The sequence below is a fragment of the Dama dama genome, chromosome 4 (genome assembly GCF_033118175.1).
Source record: "Dama dama isolate Ldn47 chromosome 4, ASM3311817v1, whole genome shotgun sequence".
Lineage (NCBI taxonomy): Eukaryota > Metazoa > Chordata > Mammalia > Artiodactyla > Cervidae > Dama > Dama dama.
In genome coordinates this window covers 20,253,994-20,272,357 of record NC_083684.1, presented here as the reverse complement: position 1 = coordinate 20,272,357, position 18,364 = coordinate 20,253,994, and the positions used below count along the sequence as shown (strand labels likewise).

General features: G+C 54.5%; 1 protein-coding gene across 1 annotated transcript in view; it reads right to left on the bottom strand.

Annotated features, from left to right (window-relative positions):
- Positions 1 to 17,496, bottom strand: part of ACSF3 (acyl-CoA synthetase family member 3) — a 40,247-nt gene extending 22,751 nt beyond the window's left edge. The window contains exons 1-6 of the mRNA XM_061138371.1: positions 17,387 to 17,496; positions 10,278 to 10,974; positions 8,991 to 9,146; positions 6,325 to 6,479; positions 5,366 to 5,511; positions 1,679 to 1,791 (exon numbers count right to left, since the gene is read on the bottom strand). Of these exons, the coding sequence (XP_060994354.1) occupies positions 1,679 to 1,791; positions 5,366 to 5,511; positions 6,325 to 6,479; positions 8,991 to 9,146; positions 10,278 to 10,946 (1,239 nt within the window). The 5' untranslated portion in view covers positions 10,947 to 10,974; positions 17,387 to 17,496. The remainder of the gene's footprint in view (positions 1 to 1,678; positions 1,792 to 5,365; positions 5,512 to 6,324; positions 6,480 to 8,990; positions 9,147 to 10,277; positions 10,975 to 17,386) is intronic.
- Positions 17,497 to 18,364: the final 868 nt, after the last annotated feature.

Sequence of the window (18,364 nt, the reverse complement as noted above, 5' to 3'; positions counted from 1 at the left end):
ACATCCCACAGAAAGGTGCTCAGGCACCCAGAGGAGGGTGGTGCAGGGGCCCCCACGCCGTCTGTGCTACTGGCGCCTATGCGCCCAGCTACCCACACTGTTCCTCTGCTGGGGAGACCTCCTCCAGTGCGGGGTCCCTGGAATCACACCAAAAATGGGGGCAGGCTGAGCATCTGGAGGGTGGCGGGGAGTGGGAGGAGGCTGCCCGATACTGCAGGGAGGGCTGAAAGTTTGGGGCAGGTGACTTGGGTGCGCGCAGGAGTCCATGAGGAGGGAGAGGAGACCTCACGGTACAGGCCAAGAGCCAGAAAAGGATCCTGGGATGCGAGTGTGGCTGTTGGCCCTAGACCAGCTGGGCTGATGTTAGAGCCCAGGCAGAGCATGGTCAGGGAGTGATGACCAGGGCTGGGGACCTCTAGGCCACCCTGAAAGCTGCCCACACACTGTGGACATGAGCAAGGCTGGTCTAAAGGCCCATTACGCCTGGGAGGAGAGGCCAAGAGGGCACATGCCCAGCAAAAGCAACCCAGATGAGAGGTTCTTGAGTTAAAGGAACATACTTCTTGATTGTGGAGCCCTATACTAAGGTCATCTCCAGAACAACCCAGTCCCATAGCAACCACTGCCATGAGTCCCCAGGACCTAAACCAGCAGCTCCCTGACCTCACATTAGCTAAAAAGACCCACCTTATAGCACCCTAACCAATCATCTAATGCCACCCTTCCAGTAGCTTTGTCTTGAGGCTGTAAAAACTGGCTCCTAGCCCACGAAAGGTGTCAGCTCAGTGTCTCCCATCCTAATAAACTCCATTCTCCTCTCATTCTGCCTTTTTTCTGGAAATTCTTTTCAACCCATGCAAAGACCATGGCATTGCTGTCATTTTTCATATAATTACAGTAAAAACCACCCACGCTCCCCCCCAGGTGTTTGAGCTCAGACATTCAACAACTATCTCCTGGATGCTGCCATCTCCCATGATGAGATCAAGGTCCACAAGGGCAGGGCTGCCTGGGCCCCTCCAGGCACAGGTGAGGGGTGGGGTGGGAGGGTGCAGGGAGTGACGCCAGAATGTGTGCAGGAAGAAGAAAAACTCTGAAATGAGGAACCACTGCTGCTTTCAGATTTAACACAAGTCCACAGTATAAAGAGCAGATGTAGAAAAAACCATCTCTTAAAAATTCTCCTTCCCACCAATCCCAGCTTCTTCTGTGACCCTGATCACTTGTGACCAGCAGGCCTGTGGCTGTGACAGGCCTCACTGAAACGAGACCACAGTCCTTGTTTCCCTTCACCTCTGGATCTTAGAACAACACAGAAAGCAGACAACAGTCGCTTCCCAAGTGGGTACCTCCGCTTCCAGTGAATTTCTCCAAAGGGGTGACGGTTAGGCTGGGGGGCCAGTCACACCGTCAGCTCCGGCTGTCCTAGCCGCGGCCCTCCTGACTCATCTCAATGCGGTGTGAAGGAAGCACCTGGGGTGAAGCCTGGCCTCACTCTGCTCTGCACTGTCCACATGGCAGACAGCGCCCCAAACATCAGTGCCCGTAATCAAGGCCCACCAGTGCCGCTCTGGTCCAGGGGCTGCCCTGCACGGTGGGGACTTCACCTCTGCTGCCAGCCTTCTGGGTGGCTGCGGCCGGCGCGATGCCCAGTTGCCACCAGTGTGAACAGACTCACCTTAGTGTCCTCTTCGTTTCCCTCTGCATGGATAACGTAGGGGCAGCCATCCTTCTGTGGGTTTTCTGACACAATGCGCACCTCGACGCCGGGCAGGGGGGTCCCCACAGAGCCTGCAAGGGGCCGGGAGGCACAAGCAACAGAGGCGGTCAGTAGGATTCTGGAGAGTGCTGGCATGTGGAGGTGCTGGGAGATGCCTGACGTTGAGCGCACACGGGGGTGGGGTGGGGGAGACCCGTGGTCGTCACATGCACAGACAGGGGGATCCCGCCTGGGGTCAGGTGCGCACTGAGGGGCAAAGCACCAGCAGCTGAGAGCACAGCCTTAGGCGGGACTCACAGAGCAGCTGGGGCTCTGAATGCCCCAGAAGGTCTTCAGGTCACCTCGGGGGTCACCCAGCACCCAGAGCTAGATGCAGGGCACGTCTGCCTCACTGGAGCACCTGTCTGGGTAGTCAGGGCCTTGGTGACTGTAATTTGTCGCTGGTGAGGGGCAGGAGTGGAATGGGTGTAGGGCGGGGGCGGTGGGCATCCTCACAGCAGGGGTGATGCAGCCAGCATCCTGGCTCACTTATTAGATGCCTGTAGTTTGCTCAGTGCATTCCCCTGCGTAGTTACAATCAACTTTTGAACCTGGAAAAGTGAGGGCAGGTGGTGGCCGCAACGACACTGTAATGAACAGCTGAGGTGGGACAGAGCCTCCAGGGCTAGAGGCCTGGTGTCTGAGCCTTCAATTCAAGGTTTCAGGCCCTTTATTTCAACATTTGTCACAGGATAAAAACTCACTTCATGGCAAATAGATGGGGAAACAAGGGCTGACTTTATTTTTCTGGGCTCCAAAATCACTGCAGATGGTGATTGCAGCCATGAAATTAAAAGACGCTTACTCCTTAGAAGGAAAGTTATGACCAACCTAGACCGCATACTGAAAAACAGAGACATTACTTTGTCAACAAAGGTCCATCTAATCAAGGCTATGGTTTTTCCAGTGGTCATGTATGGATATGAGAGTTGAACTATAAAGAAAGCTGAGCACCGAAGAATTGATGCTTTTGAACTGTGGTGTTGGAGAAGATTCTTGAGAGTCCCTTGGACGGCAAGGAGATCCAACCAGTCCATCCTAAAGGAAATCAGTCCTGAATATTCATTGGTAGGACTGATGCTGAAGCTGAAGCTCCAATACTTTGGCCACCTGATGCGAAGAGCTGACTCATTTGAAAAGACCCTGATGCTGGGAAAGATTGAAGGCAGGAGGAGAAGGGGACGACAGAGGATGAGATGGTTGGATGGCATCACCAACTCAATGGACATGGGTTTGGGTGGACTCCAGGAGTTGGTGATGGACAGGGAGGCCTGGCGTGCTGCGGTTCATGGGGTTGCAAAGAGTCGGACACGACTGAGCGACTGAACTGAGCTGAAAACCCCCCAGGAAAGCCAGGTGGCAAACTCCACGAGCTGCCCAGTATTCTGGGATCCACACTTCTTGGGAGAGTCTATGACCGGATCTCAGTTTGCTAGATGGTGCCGTCTTGTTCATTTCAGCCTGTCTTTTAAGGTTCTAGGGACCTCCTCCTCTTTTGCTCCCAAAGGTTTTTAAAGCTGAAGCAAAATCTATATATGATGCAGTTATTTAGTATAAGGCATAGAACTCAGTGGCATTTAGTACATTCACAACGTTGTGCAAGCAGCACCTCTATCGAGTTCCAGAACTTTCTGTCAGTCCAAAAAGAAACCTGTCCCACACGATGTTGACATGGCCCCTCCCCCATGGCGTGAACATTACCGGCCTGCCCACGGTGCGTGACAGACCCTCCCACGCTGCATGACGCAGCCCCTTCCACACCACGTGACAAAGCCATCCCACGCTGCGTGGGTGTGGCCCCGCCCACAGTGCATGACGCAACCCCTTTCATACTATGGGACGTGACTCCTCCCACACTGCTTGGACACCGCCCCTCCGACAACACGGAACGAGTCCTCTCCCACACTGCGTCACACAGACCCGCCCACAGCGTGCGGCGTGACCCCTCCCACACGGCATGACGACCCCTCCCACAGCGCGGGGACACAGCCCCTCCCACACTGCATGGACTTTTGTCCACCAAAGAGCATGCTGGCTGTGGTCAGGATCACTCCATCCTTCCACTTCCCTTTAGAATGGTTGTTAGCTGTGTCCGGGTGACTTTGTCTTATGGCCCCTCCTGGCTTCTGGGGCAGGAGGCCGCCCTGCACTGGGTCCTGGGCTGCCTGTTCGGCCGGGTCCAGTAAGTGCTGGCAGCCTCCCGTCAGTGTCTGTCCAGGTCACCCCCGGGGCCTCACCCTAGGAGGGCGCTGGCGCAGGTCCCTCTTTCCCCGGCCTCTGACTCCACCCCAAGCACGCTCCACACCTTCCTGCAGACGCCCGAGTGGCCCTGTGCTGCTGAATCCTATCCCGGCCCTGGTCCCGGCTCCCAGCCTGAGCTTGCTCTTGGTCTTGACCAGGAGATTCCCTGCCCACCTCTTGGCCCCTCTCTTACCCCAGACCTGGCCGTCTTTAGTGGCAACTGAGCATGAACACCTGCTCAAGCCTCAGGGTCCTCATCTGTCAGGGGGGTATCAGCTCCACTTCAGGGCTGTTCTGTGCACAGTTCACACCTACCTCTTGACCTAGCAGTTGCATTCTGAGGTATCTGCCCACGAGATGTGAGGACGTGTTCACACAGCAGCCTGCACACAAACCTTCACAACAGCCTGACTAGTAAACTGTCCAAGACTGGACACAACCCAGTGTCCGTTGGTGGTGGACAGGTTAGCAAAAGGCAGCCCATGCACACCATAGATGCTGCTCGGCACAGGATGTGTCTCAGACTCGTCCTGCCACATGAGAGTAGACAGACCCCAAAGGCAGGACCAGAGGCCGAGTCTGTGTGACTGTCCAGGAGATGCACAGCTACAGGGAGTGCAACCAGGGACCTGCTCGCTGGCCAGAGAGGAGGTGCTGATCACAAAATGGGGAGACTCTTGAGGTGACTCAGAGTCGTCTACCTGACAGTGATGGTGGACATACTGAGAACTCACAGACCACCCCCCAAGAAGGGTACCTTTTACTGTCCATGCAAGACAAGTGAATGGACAGACAGAAGTACAGGCACAGAATCACCTTAGATTTATTTCTGAGACTCCTGTGTTTTGGACAAACTGGAGGAGACAGACCACGAGGGCTGGAAAAGAGCCCAGAACAGAACAGAACAGGCTCACATCTCAGGCCTTGGATTCTGCCCTCAGGTTTCCTCTCAGGGATCTGAGACCCGAAGGCTGTTTGTGTGGAATGCCCTAGAGAAGGAGGAACAGGAAGACCAAAGGGCAGGAGGCCTCCCAGAGCAGCAGGCCATCCAGAGGCACATAGGTCACCAAGCACAGGTGGGGGCCTTGCTCCACTGCCCCCCACACCCGCCTTCTCCTCTGTTGCCATTACCCTTGTGTGGCTCAGGGCACCTGGATGGGAGGCTCTGGGCCACAGGTGACCTGGTCTGGAGGAAGCAGCACCCAGCCCGGGTGTGCCCTACCAAGCACATAGCTTCTGGGTCACCTGGAATCCAGGGTCACCTGGGGAGGCTCCCCTAACCCAGCAGGGCAGCACTGCCTGTAGACTGGTCCACCCGAGGACCCAGAGCAGAGGGAGGACACAGCTGGCGGGCACTGCTCATACCTGGCTGGCGAGCTGCGGTCAGGGGGTTGGACAGGGCCATGCCAATCTCCGTCATCCCGTACCTCTCCAGCAGTGTGTGGCCGGTGATGCCTTTCCACTTCTCCAGCACCGGCAGGGGCAGCGCAGCAGAGCCCGAGACCATCAACCTGCCCAGCACAACCACAGGCACCTCAGTCTCTCACGAGCACACGGCTGCTTCAGCACAGTGCACACCATTCTTGTCCTGGGGGCCCCAGAGCAGTGCCTCGTGGGAGGGTGGCATCCTCACAGAGGGCTCCAGTTCCACCAAGCATCTTACAGAAGAGGAGCAGAGAGCGGTTAAACGGAAGCAGAAGGGCCAGATCAGGTATTCATCTCGGGCAGTCGGGAACTCTCTCCAGGAAACCCTTCGTGAGCTCCTCATAAGGACCAGGAATCAGATGCACAGAGGGTGCAAAGTTCATGGCTGTCTGGGCTCTTGGTGCACATGTCATCAGGTCTGTAAAGACCTGCCAAACTAGTCACTTCCATGCACTCTCAAGTGAACTGCCCAACTACAAACGGAGGGGAGCCGTGGTCTGCAGACTTGTGGGAACATGGAGACCAAACACGCCACCGATGGGGCCAAAGAGCCAGCATGTCTTTTAGGAAGGGGGTCTGAGTGGGGGTTGGGGGGCTGCTGAGAGCCTGCAGATGTGGGCTCAGGACATTTACCCTCATCCTTCAGACTCCACTGGAAGACGGGTGGGTAGACAGAGACAGACAGACAGAGGGACCCAGAGACAGAACAGAGACATGGATGCAGAACCCAGGCAGCTGTGCTGAGAACACAGGTGTGTAGAGAGAGATGTAGAGACACATTTTAAAGTAAACAGAACACAGTGCTTCCTAAAACTTAGTAGAACTGACTCACTAAATGTAAGCTACATTTGCGAATCTTTAGAACTTTCCAGATGGGAAGGTGGACTATGTTCACCAACCTGATTTTTTCTTCACAAACTGCACGCACAAAATCCTGGACGTGAGGCTGGGTAAAATGCTTGTCATAATAATCCATCAACTTGCTGTAGATGGTAGGCACTGCCATAAATACATTAATCTGGGGAGCTTCAGAACTTAAGAACTTCTCCCAAACCTAAAAAGAGAAGAGGACACAGACAGCAAAGAGACTAGAAGACACACCTGCACAGACAGGTGTGTGGGCCTTCAGCTCCAGGAATAGTGCTATCAGCAGAGGACCCCCTTTTCTCAAGTGTCAGAGGGTCTCACTTTCACAGGGTGACAGAAGCTCCTGGCCCTCGTGGAGTCACTGTGCAGGGGACCCTGGCATCTGGTCTGAGGAGGAAGGGGATCAGGGGGTGGGGATGGGTCCTGGCTCAGGGACTGGCCTCAGATCTGCCATCAGGGGAGAGGTGGCACCTCAGACTTTTCCAGCCATGCAGACGAGCATGGATGCAGCTGGGCAAAGGGCCATGCAGCCCGGAGCGCAGCACAGACCACGCACAACGGGGGTAGAGAGTGGGGCTGTTGTATCCGAAGAAGTCACATGAATTTTGTATTTTATTCTCTTTAACAGATGTTTCTTGTTGTAATATAGAGATGCTTCAAGTTTTTCAGCTCACGCTGACAAAGTGCTCATGTGTGCTCACCCTCATCTCCATGGAGCCACTGCACCATGTGGTCAGGGCGGGACAGGGGTTCAGCACACCTCACACAGATAGCCTCCCCCAGAGGCAGCCCCAGCCCCAGTTCCTAATCAGACGCTGGTAACTAGTTCCTCACCTGAGCTACTCCACAGGAAAGGCGTGCCTCTGTAGAAAGAAAACTATTGTTCTTTTACAGACAACCCCGCCCCATTATAAAGCCTGTATGAAAAGAAGAAAAGTCAATAGGAGCAGACCCTCAGAATACACATGTTGAAATTATGGCAAGGAGTATAAATTAATAGATAGGTTAAGAAATTTGAGAACATAAGTGAATTGGGGGATGATCAAGGACTTCATCAGAGAAGTAGAAATACAAGAGAACCATTATAAGCTGGAAAGTACATTATGTGAACCTAGGAATTCACTGCAAACACTTAACAGACTAAACGCAGCGGAGAAAAGACAGAAGTCAGGCACAAGTCAATGGAGATGGTCTCAACAGAAATACACACAGGAGAGAAGAGGAGAAAGAAGAGTGTCACCGTGTGTAGGACGAGATGACACAACATGACACGTCAGGAGAGACAGAGTGCTCGGTCAGTAGAGATGCATCCATGTCCATGGGTGGGAAGACCCAGTGTTGCTAAGACAGCAGTTCTCCCCAAACCCCAGCATGCTCTGTTTTGCAGAAATCAACAGGCTGACCCTACAATTAACAGGAAAAGGTAGAGGACTCGGAGGAATCAAAACAAATGGGAAAAGGAGGGAGGAAAGTGGAGAATGCCCCCAAACTGACTCTAGAGCGCTACATTCAACAGCATGTGATGCTGGTGTAAGGTCAGATACACAGACCATTGGAGCAGACGAAATTCCAGAAACAATCAATACAATGATGGCCAATTGATCTGTGACAGGGGCACCATATCACTCCAGTAGGACAATCTTTCCAACTAACAGTGCAGAGACAACTGAATATCCACATCCAAAAAGAGGACTTCTAGATTCATTTCTCACCATACCTAAGAAGTAATCCAAAGTGGGTCAGAGACTTAAATGTATCAGTTAAAACCATAAAACTTCAAGGAAAAACCATAGGAGAAAATCTTCATGACTTTTGGTTAGGTGAAGATTTCTTAGGTATGGCAGCAAAAACATGATCTAAGAAATGAAAAAAGCTGATGAAATGGGTTTCATAAAAAAAATTAAAAGCATGTGTGCTTCAAAAGATGTCATTAAGAAAATGAGAAGACAAGCCAAAATGGGTGAAAATACCTGCAAACCATCTATGTGATGAGGGACCAGCATCCAGAATAAACAAACTTAAGAAGTCAAACAACCTGACTTTAAAATGGGCAAAACATCTGAATAGACAGTTCACCAAAGAAGATACACAGATGCAAATAAGACCATGAAAAAATGCTATCCTCAGTCATCAGGGAAACACAAACTTAAACCACAGTGAGATAATGAATGCTGGTGAGATGTGGGGGAGCTGGCGTCCTTGTGCATTTGTTGGTGAGAACGTGAACACAACCGCCACTCTGGGAAACAGTTTGGCATCACACCTCTCGAAGAAGAAGGGACAGTGAGACACACTAGACAACACCACAGGGACACACTCCACCAGACCAGACGCTGGGTGGGTCCGATGCAATCACAGGGTTCTTATGAGAGGCGGGCAGCAGAGGTCTGACCACAGAAGGGAGGCGGCCATGAGGACACGGAAGCAGAGGCTGGAGTGATGCAGGTACCTCCACAAGCTGAGAGAGGCAGGAGCAAATCCTGCTGGGGCCTCCAGAAAGAATCAGGCCCGTGACACCTGGACCCCAGCTCCGTGAGACCCTTCTGGACTTGGACTTCCAGAACTGACAGAATAACTTGTGCTGCCTGAAGCCCCAACTCGGGATCCCTGGCTCCAGCTGCAGTAGGAAACTCCCTGCTGGGTGCCTGCGCCCCCTGTGGGCCTGGCCGGCAATGCTAAGAGCTTGTCCCCAACTTACCAGCTGAGCACTGAACTCGGGCAGCATCACACAGGTGGCCCCTACCCAGAGTGGGCACAGCAGCTTGTTGACCACACCGTGGGCGTGGTGCAGTGGGAGGATGTGGAGGATCACGTCGTCCTTTGTCCAGGCCCACTTGTGGACCAGCCCAGTCACCTGCAGGACGACAGCACAGCCTCAGGGCAGGAGGGCTGGCCTCCCTGGCCAATGTGGGGAGAGGGGGGAGGGTGGCAGGAAGAGGGGGAAGGGCAGGCGGGAGACCCGTTGGCCCGTCCTTGGGGCATCCCGGGGAGCTGATAACGAAATGACCTCGGGTCTGACCCAGGGCTGTCTGTCTAGCCACCAACCCTTCTGTTGGAGAACAGGGCTGCATGCAGTCAGGGGCTTCAGCCAGTTTAAAAGGACCTTAGATTTGGGGTCCTAAGGCCTCTGCAGACTCTGGGCAGCTCTCCCCCAAGGCGGTCAGAGAATCTACAGGTGCTACCTGTAGACTCAAGCCCAGGCTTAAATCCAGCTTCCAGTCTGAGCCTACTGATTCCAGCACCTCTTTCTCCCCAGCTCCACCAAAAACTCCCGAGTCACTGCCGAGCTCATCCTTGTGCGTGTCGTGGTGACTGCCACCCCCCCGAAATACTGGCCCAGAGATGGCCTCTCCTGGGAGACAGAGACAGTCTGTAATCTCGCTTGGCCTGCAGCCAGCCCGACTCAGTTCATGCTGACTTAGCTGGACTGAATTAGCCAGACCTCTGGTCTCACTCTGGTGGGTCTGAACTTCTATTTCCTGCTCCTGCTGTACATGCACATACATTTCGGAAGCAAGAAGAGTATAAACTACAGATGAATAAAGCAGCTGCAGAGCTTTACAAAGACAGTAACTGAGTATGCAGAGTAATACCTGAGCCGTGGCACGCACCTCCTGCTCTCTTGCTTCCCAAAGAAGCTGTGCTTCAAGATGCTGAGGGCACCGTCCTGGTACTCACTTGCAGCTGGTTTCTTTGAAAACCTCCCCCCATGTACAGTGACCCATCCTGAGCTGGAGAAGCCTGGGGGGCCCATAACCCTGGCACCTGGGCACAGCGCCCCTACATGGCCAGTGGGGCTGGTGGTCCCACGGCTCTGGCCCTACATCTCTGGGTGCTTCTAGCAGGGTGGGGGTGATGGTGAGAGCTGTCACGGGCCTGTGAAGAGAAGGCCACCAGGAAGGCACTTGTCTGGCCATGGCTGTTGCAGGGACTGACCGCAGGGACAGAGCTCACCCCTCTGGAAGGTGGCACCCCAGTCACTCACCACGGCCCTGATGTTGTCATGGGTGCTCAGGACGCCCTTGGGCCTCCCCGTGGTCCCGCTGGTGTAGATGATCATGGCGCCCCGGTCTCTCCAGTCCCGCTCTGGCACCCAGCCCTCTTCGGGGTCCTCGGCCACCCCCTGGTAGACTGTGGGTGGGAGAGGTAAGAGCGGGACTCCCAGCTTCTGGGCCACTGGGCTTAGGAGTTCCACATGCTCCGGGCCGGCAAGGACCACGGAGCTGCGCGAGTCCTGGATGAAGTACTCCAGCTGGGCCCGGGGGTGCTTCCTGTAGAGGGGGACGGCCACGCCGCCGCTCATCCACGCGGCCCACTGCGCCACCACGAAGGAGACGTCGTTGGAGCACAGGAGGGAGACCCGCTCCTCCCGGAGGTCCCCGTCGGCACACGCGCGGAGCTGGCAGATCTCCCGGGACAGGCGGAGGCTGCGAGAGTAGAGGTCCTTGTACGTGTGGCGGCCATGCTGGTCGACAAGGGCGAGCCTGTCCCCGAAGGCCGGGGCGCGGCTGAAGACCGGGGCACCGCAGTCCGCGCGTGCAGCTGGGGCTGTGTGGAGGTGGCCACTCGCTCCACGTGTCCAGGGGGCCAGCCGGCGGGAAGCCACGGCCCAGGCCAGGCGCCGGAGGGCCATCCCCACGTGTGGCGACGGCATCGCGGCAGCAGATGCCAGCTGGCGGTACCTGGGTGGGAAAAGAGTGCGCTGAGGTCACAGCCTGTCCTGGCCTGACTCCCACGGCGGCCAGGAAAGGCAGCCTCACCTCCAGTCGGGGGTTGTCCCAAGATAGGAAACACTAATGCCCTCTCGATGCATGCCTTTGGAACTTAAATGGCTTTTTGTTTAATCTCATTATGTTAAGGATTTTAAAAAACATACAAGATTCTAAAACAATGAACTAAATTAGGTAAGTCAAGGACAAACAGAACTCAACTACTTACGTCCTTCCATGACATGAACATGGAGACTGGGGATGCACAGGAGGGCTGACTGTGAGGTTACCTGGATTTCTAGCTGTGTGGGGTCGGTGCTTTAACTCCCACCCCAGCCCCCCAGACTGTGCTCCCTCGCCCTCAACAGGGGCCTGGAGGCTCCAGCGAGCTGGATATAGACACAGGGCTCGCTTCTGCTCTGGACACTTGCCCCACTGTGGTCACCCAGGAACTTGTCTAAAGCAAAGCAGACCCTCAGAGGCAGCATGCTCACAGCCTGCGTGTCTGTTCTTTAAGTGAGAAGAGATCTCCCTCCTTCTCCCCCACAACTTGATGACAAAAGAACGACAAACACAGCCAGAAGGAGGGCCATGACCCGCCACACGCACCTGGAATTCTTCAGACTGCCTGAGAGGAGGAAGCCTGAGGAAGGGCCAGTCCGACTCTATGCCCTGCTCTAGGATCCCACCCACCCTGGGTGGCCAGGGACCTGGGCACACCCTCTCCACGCCTCCCCCCACCTGGAGCAGTCAGGAACCGCCTGCCACTCAGTACCACTGAAGATGGTTCCGACCCAGCACCAGGGTGTCCTGCGAGGTCCATAGAACACTGCCTGCCCTGTCCCAAGGCCCACTTCTGTTCCACCTCGGTGCTCTTGGCCAGAGCAGTGTCCCTGACCAGGAGATGATGGGCGGACTAGCTTTCCGAGTTGTTCCTAAAGGACTTTTTAAAATATTTATTTAATTGGCTGCAGTGGGTGTTAGTTGCAGCATGTAGGATCTAGTTCCCTGATCAGGGATTGAACCCAGGCTTCCTGCACTGGGAGCGGACTCTTATTAGCCACTGCACCATGAGGCAAGTCCTCCTAGAGAATTTTTAATAAGTGTTATTTGACAGTGATACTATACTTAATATATCATGATGTGTTTTCATCTTCAACTGCCTTATTCAGTAAACAGGGCAACATCTGTTAACCCTATCTCACCCAGGAGAAAATTCCAAGTCAGGCTGCTCCTAAATCAGAGCCCAGAGTCCAGCCAGAGCCTTTCACCCCCAGCCATCGTCCCCCACCAGCCACCATGCCAGACCTCACATCCGCCTCGCCCACGAGAGCACAAGGAAATGGCCTGATCCTGGCTGCGCTGTGGGGGAAGCATCTCTCTATGTTCAAGGGGCAGAGGACAGGCACAGGGACCCCAGAGGGCTCTTCTGAATGTCAGGGGCTAAAATGAGCAGGTGGCCCCTCACCCATGGCTCGGTGGCTTGCCCCCCACCCCAGCCCCCCCACCCTGCCCTGGATTCAGGCATCCTGTTCCTGACAAGCCTCCCTTTGTCACTAACTTGCTCCAGGGGAAAGAGAATGTGTTGTGTCTGTTATCATGTACCAAACAGTTTTGCCCTCTGTTTTTCATTAAAAAAAAGATTACACACAGTACTGTATAATCACCTAACAAAACAAACACAGCCCCCAGCAGTGAAGGCCTGTCCTGAGCCTCTCCTCGTGAAGGCTGCCGGCCACCTGCTCCCTGCAGCATGGGCTCCTGACACAAGGTCTGCCAGCCTCCAGGCCCAGCAGGCAGAAGCTGGAACAGGGGAGACGCCTGCGTGGCCCAGCAGCTGCTCCGGAAGGCTCCAGGCCTCCACCATCACGGACCCTCCAGGGCACGTGGCCCACACCCCTTTCAGAGGCAGTGACCAAAAGCTGGAGTGTCTTATGGCTTACCCTCTATGCAGGGTTCAGAGGTGGGCTCGCAGCCGTTCACACCTCTGGATTTTTGTTACCATAAAGAAACCTGACAAGTTCTAAGAAAACAGTTCAGCTGGACCAGAGAAAACAAGAGATGTGATGAACATGTGGGACGTGACAGTTTCAGAGAGAAAGTGAGACACTGAAAAGCAAACCAGGGGTTCAGTGCTTCCCGTTCTCACTTCTAGCAAATCCTTCTCTATTTGCTTTAAGGGCAGAGAAACAAAAACAAAGGGAAACCGTAAACAGAAAACCTACTGCCTGTTTCTGGGTTACGGCCCGAGGCCTGACTTTTGCTGGTGACAAGGCAAGAGAGATGTTCAGGGATGCCTGCTGAGGTGGCAGCATTTTCTGGGGTGCCGAGGAGCAGACAGATGGATGGCCAGGAGTGGCTGCTGCTCCCATCCATCTACCCACCAGGCCTCACAGGGTGTCACGGGCAGTGTCACACTGCTGCCAGAGAGACCACTGGAGCGGCCTTCCTCTAACACCACAAGGGGCCAAGGAGGGGTGAGCCATCTGCCTGCTCCCTCTGGGGAATCAGGGGCTGCACCACCCCAGCGAAAAGCTGGGGTTCTAGGACTTGAACTGGAAAAAACAGGGCTGAACCCCACTTTCCCTGCCCACCTCCCTACCCCCCTTCCCGGCCAGGGCAGGAGGGCTAGCTGACCTCTGACTGCACATGGGGCAGGCGGGAACGGATGCAGTGAGCCAGCAGTCAGAGTAGTGCCTCCAAGAAAGACAGAGAGGGGAAGCCACCTGCCCAGGGCCGCAGAGGAGCAGGAAAAGCAGCTCCCAGACCTAGGCCTGGCTGGCCCACAGGCCCTGACCACTCTGTGACACCATGAGTGGTGAGAAAGGCCTTGGGCAAGGAAGGTCAAGACCATGCTGTGAGTTGCCCCAAGAGACACCACACATTAACTGGCCAGTGCCCCCAGCCTAGTGAGGCTTGGGGCCTCGGCTCAGCCATCTGAGTGGACATTCAGTAGTCCCTTCAAGATGAAACATGAAAATAGGAAATGCAAGCCCTCTGTTCCTACGGCTGTTTTTCAAATGCGTCCTAAGGAAATAATCAGCGATGTACGTGAAGGTTCACCATGGGTCTTCACTGCAGCATTATTTCTGATACTGAAAAACTGGGGCTGACCTGGGTGATCCGGAATATCTGAGGGAAGCAGGGTGCACACACGTGTGTGGGGCTGGGCCACAGCCTGACCGCACAAGCCCCCTCAGCGAGGCCCAGGGGAGGGACATTCCACTCAGGGACAGGAAGGTGAGCCTCCAGGTGGCAGGTGGCTTTTGTTTTCTTCTTCGTGCTTCTCCACTCTCTGCAGTTTTTATGCAATGAGCATGTATGACTTTTGTGATCAGATTTTAAAAGTCTAGCTGTTGTTCAGTCTCTCAGTCATGTCCGACTCTTTGCGACCCCATGAACTCCAACACTCCAGGCTTCTCTGTCCTTCACCATCTCCGGGAGCTTGCTCAAACTCATATCTATCAAGTTGGTGATGTCATCCAACCATCTTGTCCTCTGTCATCCCCTTCTCCTACCTTCGATCTTCCCCAGCATCAGGGGCTTCGGCTCTTCCCATCAGGTGGCCAAAGTATTGGAGCTTCAGCTTCAGCATCAGTCCTTTCAATGAATATTCAGGACTGATTTCCTTTAGGATGGACTGGTTGGATCTCCTTGCTGTCCAAGGGACTCTCAAGAGTCTTCTCCAACACCACAGTTCAAAAGCATCAATTTTTCAGCGCTCAGCCTTCTTTATGGTCCAACTCTCACATTCATACGTGACTACTGGAAAAACCATAGCTTTGACTATATGCACCTTTGGTGGCAAAGTAATGTCTCTGCTTTTTAATACACTGTCTAGGTTTGTCATAGCTTTTCTTCCAAGGAACAAGCATCTTTTAATTTCATGGCTGCAGTCACCATCTGCAGTGATTTTGGAGCCCAAGAAAATAAAAGTTTAGTAAATGATGCTTATATTTTAAAATGGAGATATTTCAACCCCAGGATAAACATTTTGATACAGAAAAGAAACAAGAAAATATTAAAATTATGTGTTCTGGATGGTGTTTCTACAGGGTGTTTGTAATTATCAGTTAACTCATTAATTTCTCAAAATGACAGAAGCAAGTAAAAATGAGACAACGGCCTTCTTCTCTTAATTAAAGCTAGCAGTTCACAAAAGTCTCACGTGGAGAATGAAGAATTCAGTTATCAAGTTGGTTGGAAGGCCTGCTACACTGGCGCTCAGAGCACCGCCAGGCTGGTATCCAACAGCAGTGACCTGACCCCAGTGCCCCAGAGCTGGGAGGTGGCGAGATCGGCTAGCTCCATGTGGAGATGGGTGTTCCATGGCACAGTGGGGCTGGGCTATCATATCAGCCTGCAGGGAAGAAAGCTGGGGGGATGTTTAGCTGTGCTCACCCAGGGGTTTCTGTGAAGCAGAGGCTGAGAAGGGCCCCTCCTGCTCACCCTTGAGCCTTACAACAACAGTGATTTTCAACTGGGTAAATATGGCCCAAGTGGCCTCCAGAGAGGTTGCACTAACTTATTCTCCGGCCAAATGTGTGGGAACAGGGGTCACCCCTTCAGAACAGCTTTCATGTGCTCCTGAAGCCACTCATCTTTCAGTCGTTCAATAGAGCTAAAACCTCCAAGGTCATAGTGGTGGCTTAGTTGCTAAGTCGTGCCCTACTCTTGTGACTCCACGGACTATAGCCTGCCAGGCTCTTCCGTCCACGGTCACAGACATGTCCAAGGTCATGGGAGCAGCAAAAAGCATCAGGTCAGGGCAGAGGACTGTGTCAGCTGCCTCAGGAAGAGCCCTGCCTCCTAACCACAGGTGCGCTTCGTCACAGGCTGCCCTCACCCACCATGGTACAGACTGGAGTGATGCTGCCACCAAGTAAGTGCAACATGGCCATGAATCTTCCCTGTCTCAGTCAACCAACATCATGAGACCACTGTCACAGTGTGCAACAGGAAAGGATCCCAGCCAAGAGCACGGAAACCTGAGTTGTGGTGAGCCAGATGCCTGCTCCTAGGAAGGCCACCCTGTGTTCAGATTCCGCCAGGTGGCTGGAGCCCAGCAGAGACCCGGCAGAGGCCACTCGGTGCTCTGACCATCAGGTTCTCGGGTCAGAGCACTGAGGCGCACGGCCCTCTCAGGACACAAGCCTGACACCTGGAAGATGATAACATCTGTCGTGTCCTAACCAGGGTGCTGGTTGACAGCACAGATTTTAGTCAAAACAGACCCAGACTGAAACATTCACTGGTTCTTCTGAGTTTTCCTCACCTGTCTGAGCCTTCAGTTCCTGTGAGAACTGACGGAGGGGGGAGGCAAGTGGACCAGCCATGCTCAGCACCTTGCTCACCACGGAGCCGTGTGACAAAAATTACTCGATAAGAATGATACTTGCATTCAAATGAAGGCGGCTGGTTTCGAAATGAATAAAATGGCACCTGATGGGTCAGCACCACCTTCCCCCACCCTCCTGCCCGCTGTCTTGAGGCCTGGGTGGAGGTGTGGGGCAGGAGAGGGGATCACACTCTCCCTCTAGGGTGGAACACTTGTTTCAGCACGCCACCTGCGGTTTGGGAGCTGTTTTCAAAGTTACATTTTTAAGTAACAGACATTCACACTGTATTAAAAAAAAAAAAAAAAAAAAGGAAGAAAACAAATGCTTAAATCCATATCCATATTTGGGCATAAAATACCATTTTAAAGATGCCAGCTGGAAGGAAGAAGCTTATGACCCCTGGCCCGTGGTTTAATCTGTCTGCCTTGAAGAGTGGATCTTTTGCGCGTAGCTGGGGCCCAGCAGGGGCTGAGAAGAAAGGTCGCTAGACTTGCTGGTCTGTCACGTTTCACATCAGAACCGCCAGGGGCCCTCGGAAGCCCATTGTGGACCTGTGTGCTCCTGGGCTCAGCACCGGTGCCCCCTACCCCCAAATGTCCCTGCCTAGGCCTCCAGACAAACATCGCCCCTCCCCAGGCTGGAAACCTACAGACTTCCCAAACACGTGATTCCTCTTCCCGCTTCTACGTTGTCATCCTTCCCCTTTTCGGTAAACTCCTAATCATCCTTCAGAGTCCCCTTCACTACCACCTTCTCTTTAGTGTGAAAAACTGTGTGGGGGTGCTTTGACGAGAATTCCATCGGCCAACGAGGAAGGAAATGGATTTGCTTCTGTCACAACAGATCAAGTTCCCCTCCAACGCTGGTTGAACTTGAACTTGACTCCCTCCCACACCATTAGGGGCCTGGACGTCGCCTCAGCGCCCAGAAGGCCAGGCAGGGTCCCCACGTGACGCGGCCCTTGAGTGGGAGGGGGCGGGGCGGGACGGGACGCGGTGGGCGGGGTGAGGGGGGTGAAGGGTGAGGGGTGAGGGGGCGGGCTCTACCTCCGCAGGCCGGGATCGCGCGCCTCCTCCTAGCCGGGTCAACACCGGAACAGGAACCGCAGTACCCGCGCACAGCGCGTCCTGCACCCAGCCGCGTTCCCCCAGTGCGACGCGGCGCGGCGCCGAGGGTTCCGGGCGCGAACGTTCCCCTCAGGGGGTCGGCGCCGCTCCTGGCCCCAAAGCGGGCTGGGAATCAGGCGCCGCAGGTATGCTAACTCCCTGTGGGGCGGAGCTGGGCACGAAGTCCACTTGACCGAAACGTGAGACTTCTCCTAAGTAACAAATCAATAAACACGCACTCTGTGGGGCCGCAGACACACGGTTAGAGCCAGCGCGCTTCCCTCCCTCCTCCCGCGGCGCCGCGGGCCGGGGCGGGCCGATCCAGGGCTGGACCGCTGCACCTTCGGGGTCGTGAACCCCCGGGGGGCTGAAGACGCGGATCCTGAGGGAAGAGAGGTTGGGAATCTCCCAGGAGCAGCAGAACGACTGCGATGGAGAGGGAAGACGACAAGATCCCTGGGCCTCCGAGCAGTCCAGTAAGAAAAGTGTAATCGTTTCAGGAAGGGACCGCAGACAAGACAAAGGAGGAATCACCGAAGAAATTCAAGAAAATCAGCAGAAGCTCCTGGTGGGAGTGAGTGGCAGTAGACCCAGAGACCTTGGGCGAACAACGGGGCTGTTTCCGAGCCTGGGGTTGGGGACGATCCTAACCGCCCACTTGACCTGATAGCTACGTGGACGTGGCCCCACGAGAACTCGGGATCTTCCTTGCTATGATCTGAATGTCTGTGCCCCGGACAAATTCTTTTGTTGAAGCCTGGACCCCTCAGTGTGATGGTGTCAGGAGGTGGGGGAGCTTCAGGGAAGTGATTAGGTCCTTAGGGCAGGGGTTCCATGAATGGGATCAGTGTTCCTAGAAAAGAGACCCCAAGGGCTCCCTCACCCCCTTCTCCAGGTGAGGGTACAGTGAAAGGACCC